We start from the raw sequence: 13,827 nt of genomic DNA on the forward strand, positions 1-13,827 counted from the left end.
AAGCCCCACAATATGCAACCACAGGCATTGCCAACAGCTTATCATCAAACAGAAAGTCTATCCGCACAATTTCAAATTTTAAGAAATTCTTTAAACAGCTTTTGTTAAGGAAAGTATACTGCATCCTGGTGGAATTTCATGATAATGACTTAAATTGTTGCAAGCTATGATAAATTTCAAATACCCTATGATCATGCATACATGTAAAGTTGTTCTTATTTTTTATGCTTTTAGGCATGAAAATTTCTAGGCATCTTTAATACCCAATACGTAATATATCATCATTACATAAGGTCAGACAAATGCTAGTGTATTCCACAAAAAGAACTCACCTGTAATCCAGGAAACGTGGGATGAATACGTTCTACTCAGCCAATTGTGGGAGACGCAGTTATGCAGGCCAAGAGCATAGAGGCCGATTTGGAAGGCACAGATGTATAGGGCCCGGTGTGGGCCATGGTGGTTCTGCGTGGTGGACACTTGCGTGAAAAGTGAAGTGCTGCTGTTACCTCCAGCCTTGTTGAGCACAATCTTTGCCAACTCAAACATGCAATGTGCACCAGCTTCAGAGGGTTGGTTAGGAACAGAAGGGTAAGCCCTCTTGCCCTTAAACCTCCTGAAATGGCCAATAGTAATCTTGGATTAATCATTCATGTATATTATCAAGCCAGATAAAAAAATTAACCCTTAATTTTTTGAATTTGTATTAGCATAAGCATTAGCCTGCTCTTAAAGAAAGATGGCAAGGGGACCACAGGTTAATATCCCATCTGACTGAAGTAGTATTGTGCTTGAAGTGCACTTCACAAAGATTTCATGGCAGGATCAGTCATCACCAGGATTTGAAAGTCGACCAACTGGGTGGGAAGTTAACACTCCAGCCACCACTCTAACTCAATTCCCTTGATGTAAAGAAATATAATACCATTACAATATGAACATTTTTCTACCATAAACAGCCTTCATGGTGTAATTCACACCTACACATCCATTATGAAAGTGTGTGTGTGCATTTAATAATAAAATAGGTAAATGAGCAAAAAAAAAATCACAATATTAAAGCAGTGAAAATTGTACCTATTTTCAACGAGAGTCTTCATAAATATTCATGAATGAGGACAATTTTTTCACTGAAACAGGCCAATAATTATTATCGGAAGTAGATAATTTAAGATGAACAGTTTATTTCAGGCCTAACACCTACATCCATCACAGCAGAGGGGAACACAAATACTGCGACGCATATGGAACCATATAAATCCTAACAAAAAAAGCTGTAAAGGAAGGTAGATGAGCAGGTACAACTGGAAAAAGTAACAACATATAATAACATAAAAATGTCAATTACCTTGAAGACTCCTTAGGGCGCGGAGTGCTGACGACTGGATTCGGATTGTTCCCAATAGTCAACGTCCCCAAATAATGATCCAGCTCTGCTAATGGACACATATGCTGTCGTCCATTTCCTGAGGCTAGAAGAAAAATGCATGAGGCTGAGCAACAATAACAACGGGATCATTCTTATCTTAAAACAAAATTTCCTGATAATTCTAGGTGAAAAATTCTTAACATTCGAAAGTTCTCAAATAAAATTCGAAGCGATTACTTTGCAGGGATTATCACCAATTTGAATAAGTGTATTAATGTCTGTAATAACGAGTATGGCCTTAAGCAAGGGTGGCTCTATAGAAAGTTATTTCTTTGTGTTGTTGGTCCATGAGGAAAAGTATAGGAAAATCAGTCCTCTCTGACGAGACCTCGTGTTTGCACTAGAACTGGAATGAGTCTATTTATCCGCAGATGTTATCTACGATAAATAACTCCTTGAGGACTGCAATGCAACTAGATGCAAAAGAAAACAATATCACAGCTGAGTGTCCAACACATTGTAGCGCTGCTATTCAAAGAATTAAATAAGGTTTCTGCGGCGATCATGCATGTTTTGAGAGGCTTGTAGCTAATACACGGGAGTTCAGATAGTCATGCTAGGATAAAATTTGATTGCTGATAAACAATTAACTGGGAAAAGAAGCAACTTTTGCTGGACAATGGCTGAAGTGAGATGGGTAATAACAAGTGATTTTCCACATATCTTCAGAACTCATTATAGCTGACTTCCAATGTAATTATCCACATTCTCAGAGCCCTGAATTGGCACTCATCTCTGAATTTTTTATTGAATTGATAGTTCAGAAATAGTACAGAAGATCAAACAAACAAGAACTGAAATGTGTAATTCTAGAATACTTTTTGCAGGTGAAAGTATGGCATGAACAACTTGGTATTTCTCTGATGTACAAAATTATGTCACAATAATTGCTGTGGGAAAAATTATCCTGGACTGGGATTGAATCACAAATATTTCACTTTCTGGACCACTGGGCAGACGACAACACTATCCAGGTTCCATGATTTACATGATTATTTACCAAGGTTCAAGCTGCTTGTTGTTAGTTTTCTTGTTCTAGGATAATTTTTTCCCAAGGGTAACATTGTGAATTTCACTACTGACAATGCGGCAGTTCCGAAATTTATTAGCAAGCAAAGAGTACGGCCTTGAGGAATTTATTGTCCTTAAACTAGAAATTTATTGTATAAAATTATGCACCAATTCTTGACAAAAAAAATACATCATTTAGCTGACTGCTATCTGATCATTTTCAAACGGAGTAATTCCTCGAGAAAAAAAAATATTGAAGAATAATAATGAAAGATGGCAGCTGGCTAGCCTCATCTGTGATTTAATCAGCATTGTACACATAAATCACCATGTAAATTACAGAGCACATCCACAAACATGTAACTTCAATATTATAAGACTGAAAACTGGATGACGAATCAGAGAAAGGCAAAATATGGTTCACTCATTTAATAAACAGTATCGAAATAAGCATGATCAGATCACCTAATAAACTGTGTGGAATTATGAAATCTACATAAGTGATAATTGAAATCACCAAGCATTTCTCACCTATTCCTCCATTAGCTTCTGAGATACCCATCTCTCCAGAATTGTGTGAATTTCTCATTGGCATTGGAACTGCCTCAGATACTTGCTCTTCACTCCTTAAATTCATTTGCTGGAAACCCTGAAATGTGACAGTGCAAAACATCGGTGGATATCACATCCTCAAGTACACACATTATCCCTTATACTTCTCAAACTTTCAATATATTATGTACACAACAGAAGACCCCATTGCAATGCCAGAAGATACAGTAGATTCCATTTAATGGGTCCACCGGTTACTTGGGGCAGACGCTTAATTGGGGCAGATCTTGAAGAACAGAACCCAACAGAGGAATATCCCAGAGTATTCTCCGCTTAATTGGGACAGCATGCCACTTTATTGGGCCATGAGTCGGCGACATAGACTATACTCGCGGCTTAATTAATTTTTTTTTTTCAGAATACTATTTTTTTTTATTTTCCTCCTTTGATTTATTTCCTCTTATTTTTCAGAAATGCTCCTATTCTTGCCCCATTTTGAAAGCTCTTGTTGTTATACTATCCGCAAGAGGATAGGATTTTTCTTTAATAGGACTTACTAAAAGACATTCATTGAGTGTCGCCCGAGGCTATGAAAAATATTTTTAACTAACTTGTTAGAATTCTTAAAAATGATAATAAATTAACTTAACTCGCTGATTTATTAATCAAATTAATAATTTAATAAACTTATGTTGCATTATAAACATTCATTAGTCTTCTTTCTATCATTTCAATGTTTGTTTATGCCCATATACAGGATAGTTCACTTAATTGGGGCAGCCGCTTAATTGAGGCAAAGTGCACAAGTCCCGATATGTCCCAACTCACCGGAATCTTCTGTAATATAAAAATATTTAAACTATGCACACACTTCACATTGCCAAATAATAATCAATGTTGCACTTCATTAATGCCATAAATTCTTTAATGCAAAGAATTTTTATCAACTGCTTTCAGTAATTGCCTAGTTGCAGTGGTAATACAACTGTGTCCCTAAGAATGAAATGGTAACAAAAATTTACTTTCAGTAATAGCCATACCTGGTAAATGCAATACGTGGGAAGATAAAGTTTAAGGCTACTACGGGAAAATATGCAAACTGGACTAAGAAGACAGCAGTATGAAAAAGACTGAACATACAAATATTGCCATGTTTGCCACCAAAAGACTTAAGCAGAAATTGAAAATCTTTCTTGGCTAGCATTGGTCCATTTAAGATAGGGCACAAAACAAAAAAAAATTAGCTGTGTTTTCCAGGACATGCAACTAGAGTTTGTACATACCAAAATTGTATGCATGACAAGCACGTTACAGGTTTAGGTAACCACCATTTTGACTGTAATACAGTGGAACTTGGTTAGTACGTTCCTCCTTAGTACGTTTTCCTCCTTAGTACGACGATTTCTCTCGGTCCCGGTACCATCGGAACAAAATACAGGTAAAAGCATCTGGTTAGTACATTCGAAAAAATTGCACTTTCCTGGTTAGTACGCTCAATTGCTAGCCGTGACGCAACCCGCAATTCGTTCTCCAGTATCTTCTTAAGGGTCGTAAAGCTCCGAATTCATGATTTAATTTATTATTACTAGCCATTAAAATTCTTGCATTCATTCCACATATCTTTCTTCGACCGTGATTTATCCAAATGCATTTCTCAATTGTTATGACGCGATGAATATAAAATATGGCCATTTATCAGGAATGTCTGACTATGCAAAACTGCAGCCAATGAGAAGCCCCAATTTTCCCCACCCCGAGCTCCTCACCTTCTGTTGCCTCTGGAGTGCCCACTGCGCACAAATTTCACGAGTGGGCAATTTTTGCTATTGCACGAGTTATTATGATGAAGAAATGAGTCTTATCCAATTCCCACTTTATCTAAAGCAGTACTGCAAGACGTCAATGCTACGTAGTATGTGCGTATTTGACTACTGCTGCGGGAGCAGACGATGCTCTGGATCTCCATGCGAAGCTTAGCTTAAAAATACTTAATCTCGGCACGAAAGCAGACGACATTAAACAAATTTTAAAAGTAAATTTCAACTGTATAATATAAAATCTTGTAATTACCTCGTAATCTAATAATCTTGCGTGTTATTATTCAATATATCGATCGCTATAACAATCGATATGGCTTTATTCCAGAGGCGCGAATGTGTTCGGCTGTTGCCGTAATTTAAGGTTAATATAATTTTGTCCAATTTTTAAGATGTTTAAAAACAACCCGTTGACATACTCAGGGTTGTTTTGATATTCTCCGAATATGGTGTGACAAAAAATAAATGACTTAGCTGTACTTGTCCTCTTTCTATAGATACATATAGGATAAATCACGGGAGAAAGACACCGTTTTCATGTAATTGTCTTCGGGAAATCTATGAAACATTGTGATTTTTATTCACATGGTATTGTTTTTCAATGTAGCGCACATTTTCATGATTTCAAAGGTGAAAAAAGTTCAGGAAGGCGATCCTAGGAGAACTACCGATAGTAATTGTAATTATGACGACTTTTCCACAGATTGCAATTACCCCGACTGCTATTTTTTACTTTCATCGTTAGCACGTTTTCCTGGTTAGTACGTTCATTTTTTGTGGTCCCTTCAGAAACGTACTAAACAGGTTCCACTGTATGTACCATTTTCATAAAATAAAAATAAATATGAAAAACAATATACCTGGCTGGTGGTGGGTGGATTATTAGAGTAATAAGAACTAAGAATTGGAGCTTTAATCAACTGATGCACTTCACGGTCCAAGAGTTTATCCATGATCCTCGCCAATTTCTCTGGATCATCTTTGTAATGCACAAGCAAACAAATAGCCAAGTCTCCCCTAGAAATACAAAGAAACTAAATTAGTCACTAAACTTAAGTAGATTTGAAATATGTACATCAAGAAATCAAATTAAAACAAAAACTCATCTAAGTGGCTTCCATCTATCTATATTACTGTAAGGGATACATTCTCACTGCATGCCACAGCATAAAGTAGGATTTTTGCCATTATTACCACACACAGAAATGGAACGGCAAGTTTTTTCTAAATATTTTCTCTGTAGGATAAAATTATAGTACTTGTGGCTGATTAACATGCAACACAAAACCCCTTTCTATCTTGAAAATAAACTTCAGGATGTCATGGCAAAAAAACAGTGAAGTAACAATGAAAAAAGGAAATGGATGTGTACTGTGTCATATTAAATATACACCCATGTCTCGTATAGCGCAAGGGATGCGTTCCTTGGGGTCTTTGCGCTATACGAATTTGCGTTATACGAGAGCGTTTGAACATTGGGAAGATAGGGATGCGTTCCTGGTAGCATAGTTCTTGGATATAGAATTTCCTCTAAAACATCTATATTCCCATAAAAAGCCTTAGAAAACATTATTTATATAAATGTTTATAGTTTAAAGTATCTTTAAAGATAGTATGCACGCATTCAAAGACTTTTATTCACGTTAAAAAAAAAATTCTTACGTGCTTTTGAAATTCCCTCCTGTCGTGCGGGTAGGCTAACATCTGCTATCTCAGGGGATCGTAATGCGTTGCCGGCAGTTGACGATTTTTCAAACTAGTCTAAAAACAACTATTATGTCACTCAGGCCCTTTTGTCGCTCATCAAAATGACAGGAAAATGCTACTTTGAATGTCATTTCATAGCTAGCGGAGTTTATGAATGATAAATCATTTTAATTTGAAGTCCTCCGAGTCATTAGCAGCTACGTGAAACAGCCTTTAAATGCCTTGAAACCTGACCCAGGTTTTCCTTCCCTGAAAATGAATGAACGAGATTGCATTCTTTTCCAAAACAATATCGTCTCGTCAACACTAAAAACTGGTTGAGGGGGAAAGGAGCCACTTTCAATCACAGCTTGGAGTTCATCAGAAAATGTTGCGGTGGCTGCGCTATCAACACTTGCAGATTCACCTGATATCGCCGCACTGAAAATACCTGCTTGCCGTTTAAATTCTTGAACCAACCAGAGCTTTCACTAAATGTCTCGGAGCGATTACCACTCTCGTCTTTTTGTATTGATTCACTATGAACTTTCCGTATGTGTAGACCGCTTGGTTGAAGTTGGTGCGGCTGAGGTCACTGATGTTTTAACTTCGTCTTTAGTCAGAATAAGGCAACGTGCGTTTAAACTTCCGCGCAATATCGCTTTGACGTTCTCCATTTTCAAAGCAATTGTCCTCTTTCAATTCCTCTTCTAGGTTTATAGTTTTTCTTGATAAATTCTTGATTTTTCTATACGCATTCCTATTTTTTGGCATATTCTCTTGGTTTTTACTCTGTATGGCTCTATCTAAATCACCTTCCACTGCTGAACTGTATTCCTGAGAAGCAGAAGGCCTACGACTGCAGGGAGGGAACGAAGCCATTGTGTTTGAGACTCTATAGCGGACCCTTTTATGTGTTGATGCTATTCATGCGCAACTCGGCCACCGCTCCATTTCTCCCCCGTGAATACCGATGACCTTGAAGGCTTTAGCGTAGACCCTCTACCTGGAAGTCAATCGCCCGATAACCTATGACGGCAAAAATACGTCTCAAACCGTATTGCTGAAAAAAAATCATTTCCACCAGCCCCATGCTTAATTAACGATCTAAATTATTTATTATCATTCTGTTAAGGAGACGAGATAAATTACTTCGGTAGGCCAGCTATCTGGACCCAATGAAGAGTAATACTTTTGGCCATTGCACAGCAATGGATTTCGATTAATATGTAAACAAAAAAGAAGATTTGAGGCAAGCAATAATATTAATATGCGTAAAATGATAGAAATTTCGTGTGTACTTAGCGCAAGTTCACGTTTTATCACGAGAGCGTTTAAGATTTTTGATTAGGCTACACTGCGTTGCAATGTTTCCCCGAGGAACGAATTTGCGCTATATCGAAATTGCGCTAATCGAAACTGCGCTATACGAGACATGGGTGTATTGGTTGTTTTATGAGAGACATTATTTTTAAAATAATTACAAACATTTTCTTCTATTTCCATTCCAGATATTTATTTTAACCTTCATGACATGTTTACATGGCCTTAAATACTTCCTTTATCAATTAACAGCACATATTTAACTTACCCCATACTTGGAATTTTTAAAGGACCTAAGATGCTACACTTGTATGATAACATATTTTTTACAAACATCCACATGGCTTAAACATCATTGTGGTGAAATTTTTAGTAAAAATCATTCCAGAGTGGGATAGGTCTTAAACTATTTCTCCAATATTAACTTTTGTTCCACAAATTGTTCACCTTTTTTAGAAAAATTTACTATTTACTCTGATCTCATTGTTTTCAGTGCTGGTGGCCAAGTAATCCCACAAAGAGCCATTCCTGTACAGGATATATAATTTGAATGTGTACTTTAGATGGACTGACTTTAGATGGACTGAGAGAAATGATGGAACCACACAGGGAGACAGAAAACTGATACAAAATAAGAAACGACCAACCTTTGTCTCCTCGTTCCCTCACAGAGAAGAGGATGGTCTGCTTCCGAGATGTTTGCCTTCAGTCCTAGAGCTGCCACAGCAGCATCAAAGCCCAATGACTCATCCGTCGGCAGCCTGGCATTCATCATGTGGCCATCACGACCACCGCTCCCACTTCCACCTCCAGAACTACCATTGCCTGGAATGAGAACATAATTAGATACAGCACACTCCCGATTATCCAGGCTAATGATGGGGAGAGACGGCAAAAATAATCGAAAACCACAGATAACCGAAACTTTCACTTAAATGTCTTGCAATGTTCTTAATTTACCTATTGCAAACAATATATTATTATTTATGCAGGTATTCTGTTATTTTAGAGTCCTTCCTGGACTCAATGAGAGTTTTCTTCGCAAGTTCACAATCTTTTTAGCGGCGATAACATGGTTGTACACGTATTATTAATGCTCCATGCAAGGCCTGGTTTCGAAAACTACACATCCATGGCTGCGTGATCACGGATACAGAAAAGTGGTTTGCACGAATGCTTCAAAACCACTGCTGGACATCGAAAAGTACACTGTTAGGCACCACGCCACGTAGGTGCATCTCACACATGTTGCCCGGGTTGCAACTGCTGTGGGACTTGTATCCATGATCACGGAGCGCTGTCCCGTACTGCGAGGCTTGGAAAACAGGAACACGGTGCTCCCTTGAATGCAGCTAGCGTGAGATAGCTTCTGTTTTACGAAGGGGATTCTAAGGGAAATAAGAAGCCCTGTGTATCCTCGCATTAATGCAGTAATTCTGATGATTTTCTGTCCGATTGTATTTATTTTTTTAAAGATCACACAAAAAATTGAGCGAGAGTGAATATCGTGCACGGATAATCCGCAACCCGGATAAACCACAGCCAGATAATCAGGAGTCTGCTGTACATGAATCGCAGCTAGGTTATGCTCCGAGGCTTCATTACAAAGACATTGAATACTGTGGTGAAGCATTATGTTCAAGCTTAGTCATCATGTGTATGGTGGGTGGCCTGTTTCCAGGGTCTCTTTCCTTCTTTCTTGAAATTAAAATTATGTTGATACAACTTACTCTTCAAAATTGAGGGCCCTACACTATGTTACCTATTTATGGGGAAAATTAAAGAAAGAAAAAGTAGGCAAAAATGCTACAAAGAGTCATACGCATCCTGTTGCTCAGTCATCTTATTATGTTCAGAAAATCGCAGGAGGGAACATGAAACACCTTTCCAAAAGAAGAGAAACAAATATTTTCATACAAATTGATCGATATAAATATGGGAAGTTAAATTCTGCTTGGCCCAACACAAACATTGATTACCGCTGGGAGCTTACACAAGAGCAGTTAATTTGTGGGCACACACATGAAGAATGAGCAAAATAGCAGGATAAAACAAGAGGTGCTAAAGAAAAAGTACTTGATGCAGAGATAGAGTGGAATTGACATTCTTAGTAAGGAACAAGTACTGGCTCTGTTGATACCAGACCTGATCTGAAGATGCGGCCAGCAGAGGCCAAGAAATGTCATCAGAGCTCAACTTCAACGCAGCTAACCCGAAAAGCAATGGAGAGAAATGCAATCCAGCGCTTCCAAAGCCTCAAGCAGAAATTTACAAAGGAATGTGAAATGTAACAAAACTTCGTTCCATGAACCGCTTCAGGAAGGGTGCGGTCCATAAAACCTGTTCATGAAATGAAACCCTTTAGTAACAAGAGCACTCGTAACGAAAACAGTGCATAATTACCATCAAAACCATAATGAATTTTAACAATATACCCCCTTCCTTAACCCTTTTACTGCCACAGGGCCGATATATCAGCCATCTAGACGTATTAAATAAAATTAAGTAGCTGAAAAATTTTTAAATCTGAAATGTTGCTAATTCCTGAAAATAGCCTTGGCAGTCTTCTACATACCACCTGAAATGGACTGGCAGTAAAAGAGTTAACAAGAAGCATATGCTAGTATCAAGAGTATAATAACCTAGTAAGACACAAGATAGAATATTACCAGTGAGTAGTAGAGCATCAGCAATGAATCCAGCAAGCATAAAGGGAAGGAGTCCATCTCCCTTGGATCGCAAAGTCCCATCTCTGAGTTGTTCTGCACGGTCTCGAATTATCCTCAATTCCGCATGGCCAAGGGGTATTCTCTTTAGCAGCTGAACTAATTCAGCATCCTGATTGGCTAATTTCACCTGAAGAAAGAGACAAAATGGTGTATATTCAGATACATCCACAGTTTAATTATGAGTCCTTGCTCCCATGGATAGAATATTTCAGGAAAAATATATTCAGCGCTAGAATTTACAACAACACAATCAAACAATAGCTTGCTATATGCAAAGAGATAGATGTAACTCTACTCCAGTGGCTTCCATAAGTGAGGCAAGTGGCTAAAGACAAAAGCAATTATCTTAATCCAGGAGGAAGGTTTAACTATATTCTTGTGGCATATAAGACTTATAATACCACTGAGCGAGATGTAGAAAATGTGCTCCCAAAGAAATGGATCAAAATTTCGCATCACACTCATCGCCACGCTGTACACATTTTTGTAAACCAATGAAAAAGCATGTGAAGTGATGGCATAATACAAACTGGTGCCTCCAAAATGTGGTTCCTTGCACGCAGCTCTCATTTCAGTGGCAGGAATCAGCAGTTTTCCTATGGTTTTGAAGCATGCAAAGGTAGAATGAAGACAGCTCATGCAGGCTTGCATAATTTGTTTGTGCCCCTGGCAACATGCAAAATGGGAATCATCTATGAGGAATAAACTGCAAAATATTGGTCCCATGAATTTTGTTAACGAGAGGTTTCACGGTAACATAAAAAAACTTAGGAATCCAGTTTATTCACATCCATCTGAATATGAAGGAAGAGCTAAAAATATGGAAAAAACAGCTTTGTTTCTTCCATACATTAACATTCTTAAGAAACACTTGTATTTCCTCCAACAACTAAAAGTACACTCTAAGCCAGGGAGGGATGAGCATGAGTTATGAACTTAAATAATTACCAGCAAAATTAAAAACCAAAATTCAAAATTTTGACATAAATACAACAAAATCTTCTAAACCTATGGCAAAAGTGCAACTTACTTCAAGAGGCTTTGTGCTGGCTGGGGGACGAGGTAACTCTAGCCCGAAGAGCCCTATCTTGAAAGCCAGATGATGGTGTTCAGGATACTCTGCTAGAACCTGACACAGGAAGGCGCACTTGGAAAGGGTGGCTGAAGCCAGACAGCTGATTTGATGGGATGCTGGATTCAACTGTATGTGGATGAGGGAAAAAAATGATTTCACAAGAACCAACAACAACTCATGTACTAGCATCAAATTATAAGATAAAAGAACACGAATTACAGGTGCAGCTAAAGGGTAAATTGTGCACTAATCTAACATTAAGAGTCATGGCAGAAGATAAATTCATATGCTTGCATTAATTTCTCTGCCCCTGGAATTATGCAATGTGCGAATCATCTATGAGGAACAAACTGAGACAATTATTCGAGAGACCAAGCTACCCCAAGGTCTACCATAAATATATCACAGTCTTGAAAATACCTTCAATTATTAATTCAAAGGCCATATTGGTAAAAAGGTTAAGTATTAAAAATATAACTCCAATAAAGTATATTCTCACAGAGTAAATTTTTAATCAATTAATTTGCAGGCTAAGAACCTAAGTCACTTAACTTTTTAACTCTACAAAAAAGGCTTTAATCACTATTCTCATCATGATAAACCTTATCCAAGTAATTATTACATAATCTTATCCAAATATAATGGCCAATGCATTTGTGGTAGCCTCATTTTAACATTGAATTACTGAGAATTAAATGTGCAAAATCACAGGAAGTTATTATACCATTTTTCTGAACTGACGGTGGCTGGGTGGAAAATAGCAAGTAGCGCAAATCAGAAGCGCTGCCCCTTCCACCTCTCCGTTCCCCCAATCCCCTTCCCTTTTCCCCTCCATCTGGCCGACCAGCCTTGCCAGCCTTGGGAATAACGGTACTTTCGGGGGTAGTGGAAAATTCTCGGATGAATGCTATGCAATCTCCACAGATTTGGTTTGGCAACAGTGTTAGCAGGAGAGCAATCTGCACTGCACAGAATTCGGAGAGAGACTGGGGGCTTCTAATCACTTTCTCCTGTCGCTCTTCTGTGATTGGCTAGAAGAGTGGGTGGGTTTCGAGCACGCTCAAGGTCAGCCGCCGTCAGTTCCGAAGAAGGGTATAACATCCCTAAGGCAGACTATGAAAATATTCTACAACAAGGACATACTTTTCTTCTTTTGCCTTTGGACACAGGCGGTGGCAGCTCAACCATGAGGTTTGGGGGGTTGGCAAGCATCTCGTCAGCCAGTTTGACACCAAGAGTACAAGCCTCCCAGCCATGTCCGTGGGCATGGAGGCCTTCAGCACGGGCAAAGAGGATTTCCCAGGAGTCTTCAACACGTCGGAGATTGGCAAATATCGTTCCAGGAGAGGCCAAATTTGATAATGCACTTTGATTGCCCTGTAAAATCACAAAATTATATTATTCATCACTGTTTACGTACTGCCATTTGCTAAATAATTTCCTCTTTTGTATAGAATTTTTTCGCATACACACATTTACTCTTCAAATTTCTCAACCAAAGCAAAATAGTTAACTCAATCTATCACTATTGCACAAATTAAGCACAGAGAATTTTTAAAATTTGATTAGGTAAATATCACCAGTGAAAAAGAAATTAGTAAGAGTTGAAATTTGCTTAACTCAAAAACACTGCAGCACACCAAAACCAAAAGGCCATGGTCTGATTGATTCCAGTGCAAAATAAAATATCAAAAATATTAATCTACAAGGTATTTCATAGATGTGTACCACTGATTTTTAGGTGTCGAGCACTGGCAAAGAATCAGTGAGCAAACATAATGAGGATGAATAAATAATAAAAAGAAAAGGTGGTATGGGGAATATTTGGAGAAAAGATTGATGGTGATTAACCTAGAAAAACAAAAATAGGTAAGAAACATTTTACACAGCCTTTTTATCCCTAAGCTCAAAGATCAAGCACATACAGTGGAAGCTTATTTTAGTGAGTATGGCTTATAGTGAGAATCACTATATAATGAGTTATAAGCCGTGTACCATCAGAAAGCTTATGATGAACATATTCTTGTTATTGCGCCACTGTAAATTGGCAATAATTGCTGTATGTGGGCTTTTGAAATCATCATCATTAGTCAACAATCCTAAGATTGGTTTGACGCAGCTCTCCATTTCTCTCTCCTATCCGCTAATCTTTTCATAGCTACATATTTCTTCTCTTTTACATCCTTTATAATAATAGCTTTTGAA

General features: G+C 37.9%; 1 protein-coding gene across 1 annotated transcript in view; it reads right to left on the bottom strand.

The window, feature by feature from the left end:
* LOC124160511 (zinc finger SWIM domain-containing protein 8) overlaps positions 1-13,827 on the bottom strand; it is a 53,921-nt gene that overhangs the window by 16,717 nt on the left and 23,377 nt on the right. The window contains exons 10-17 of the mRNA XM_046536370.1: positions 12,766-12,999; positions 11,578-11,748; positions 10,488-10,674; positions 8,466-8,643; positions 5,670-5,826; positions 2,972-3,089; positions 1,349-1,472; positions 333-616 (exon numbers count right to left, since the gene is read on the bottom strand). Of these exons, the coding sequence (XP_046392326.1) occupies positions 333-616; positions 1,349-1,472; positions 2,972-3,089; positions 5,670-5,826; positions 8,466-8,643; positions 10,488-10,674; positions 11,578-11,748; positions 12,766-12,999 (1,453 nt within the window). The remainder of the gene's footprint in view (positions 1-332; positions 617-1,348; positions 1,473-2,971; positions 3,090-5,669; positions 5,827-8,465; positions 8,644-10,487; positions 10,675-11,577; positions 11,749-12,765; positions 13,000-13,827) is intronic.

The sequence above is a fragment of the Ischnura elegans genome, chromosome 6 (assembly GCF_921293095.1).
Source record: "Ischnura elegans chromosome 6, ioIscEleg1.1, whole genome shotgun sequence".
Lineage (NCBI taxonomy): Eukaryota > Metazoa > Arthropoda > Insecta > Odonata > Coenagrionidae > Ischnura > Ischnura elegans.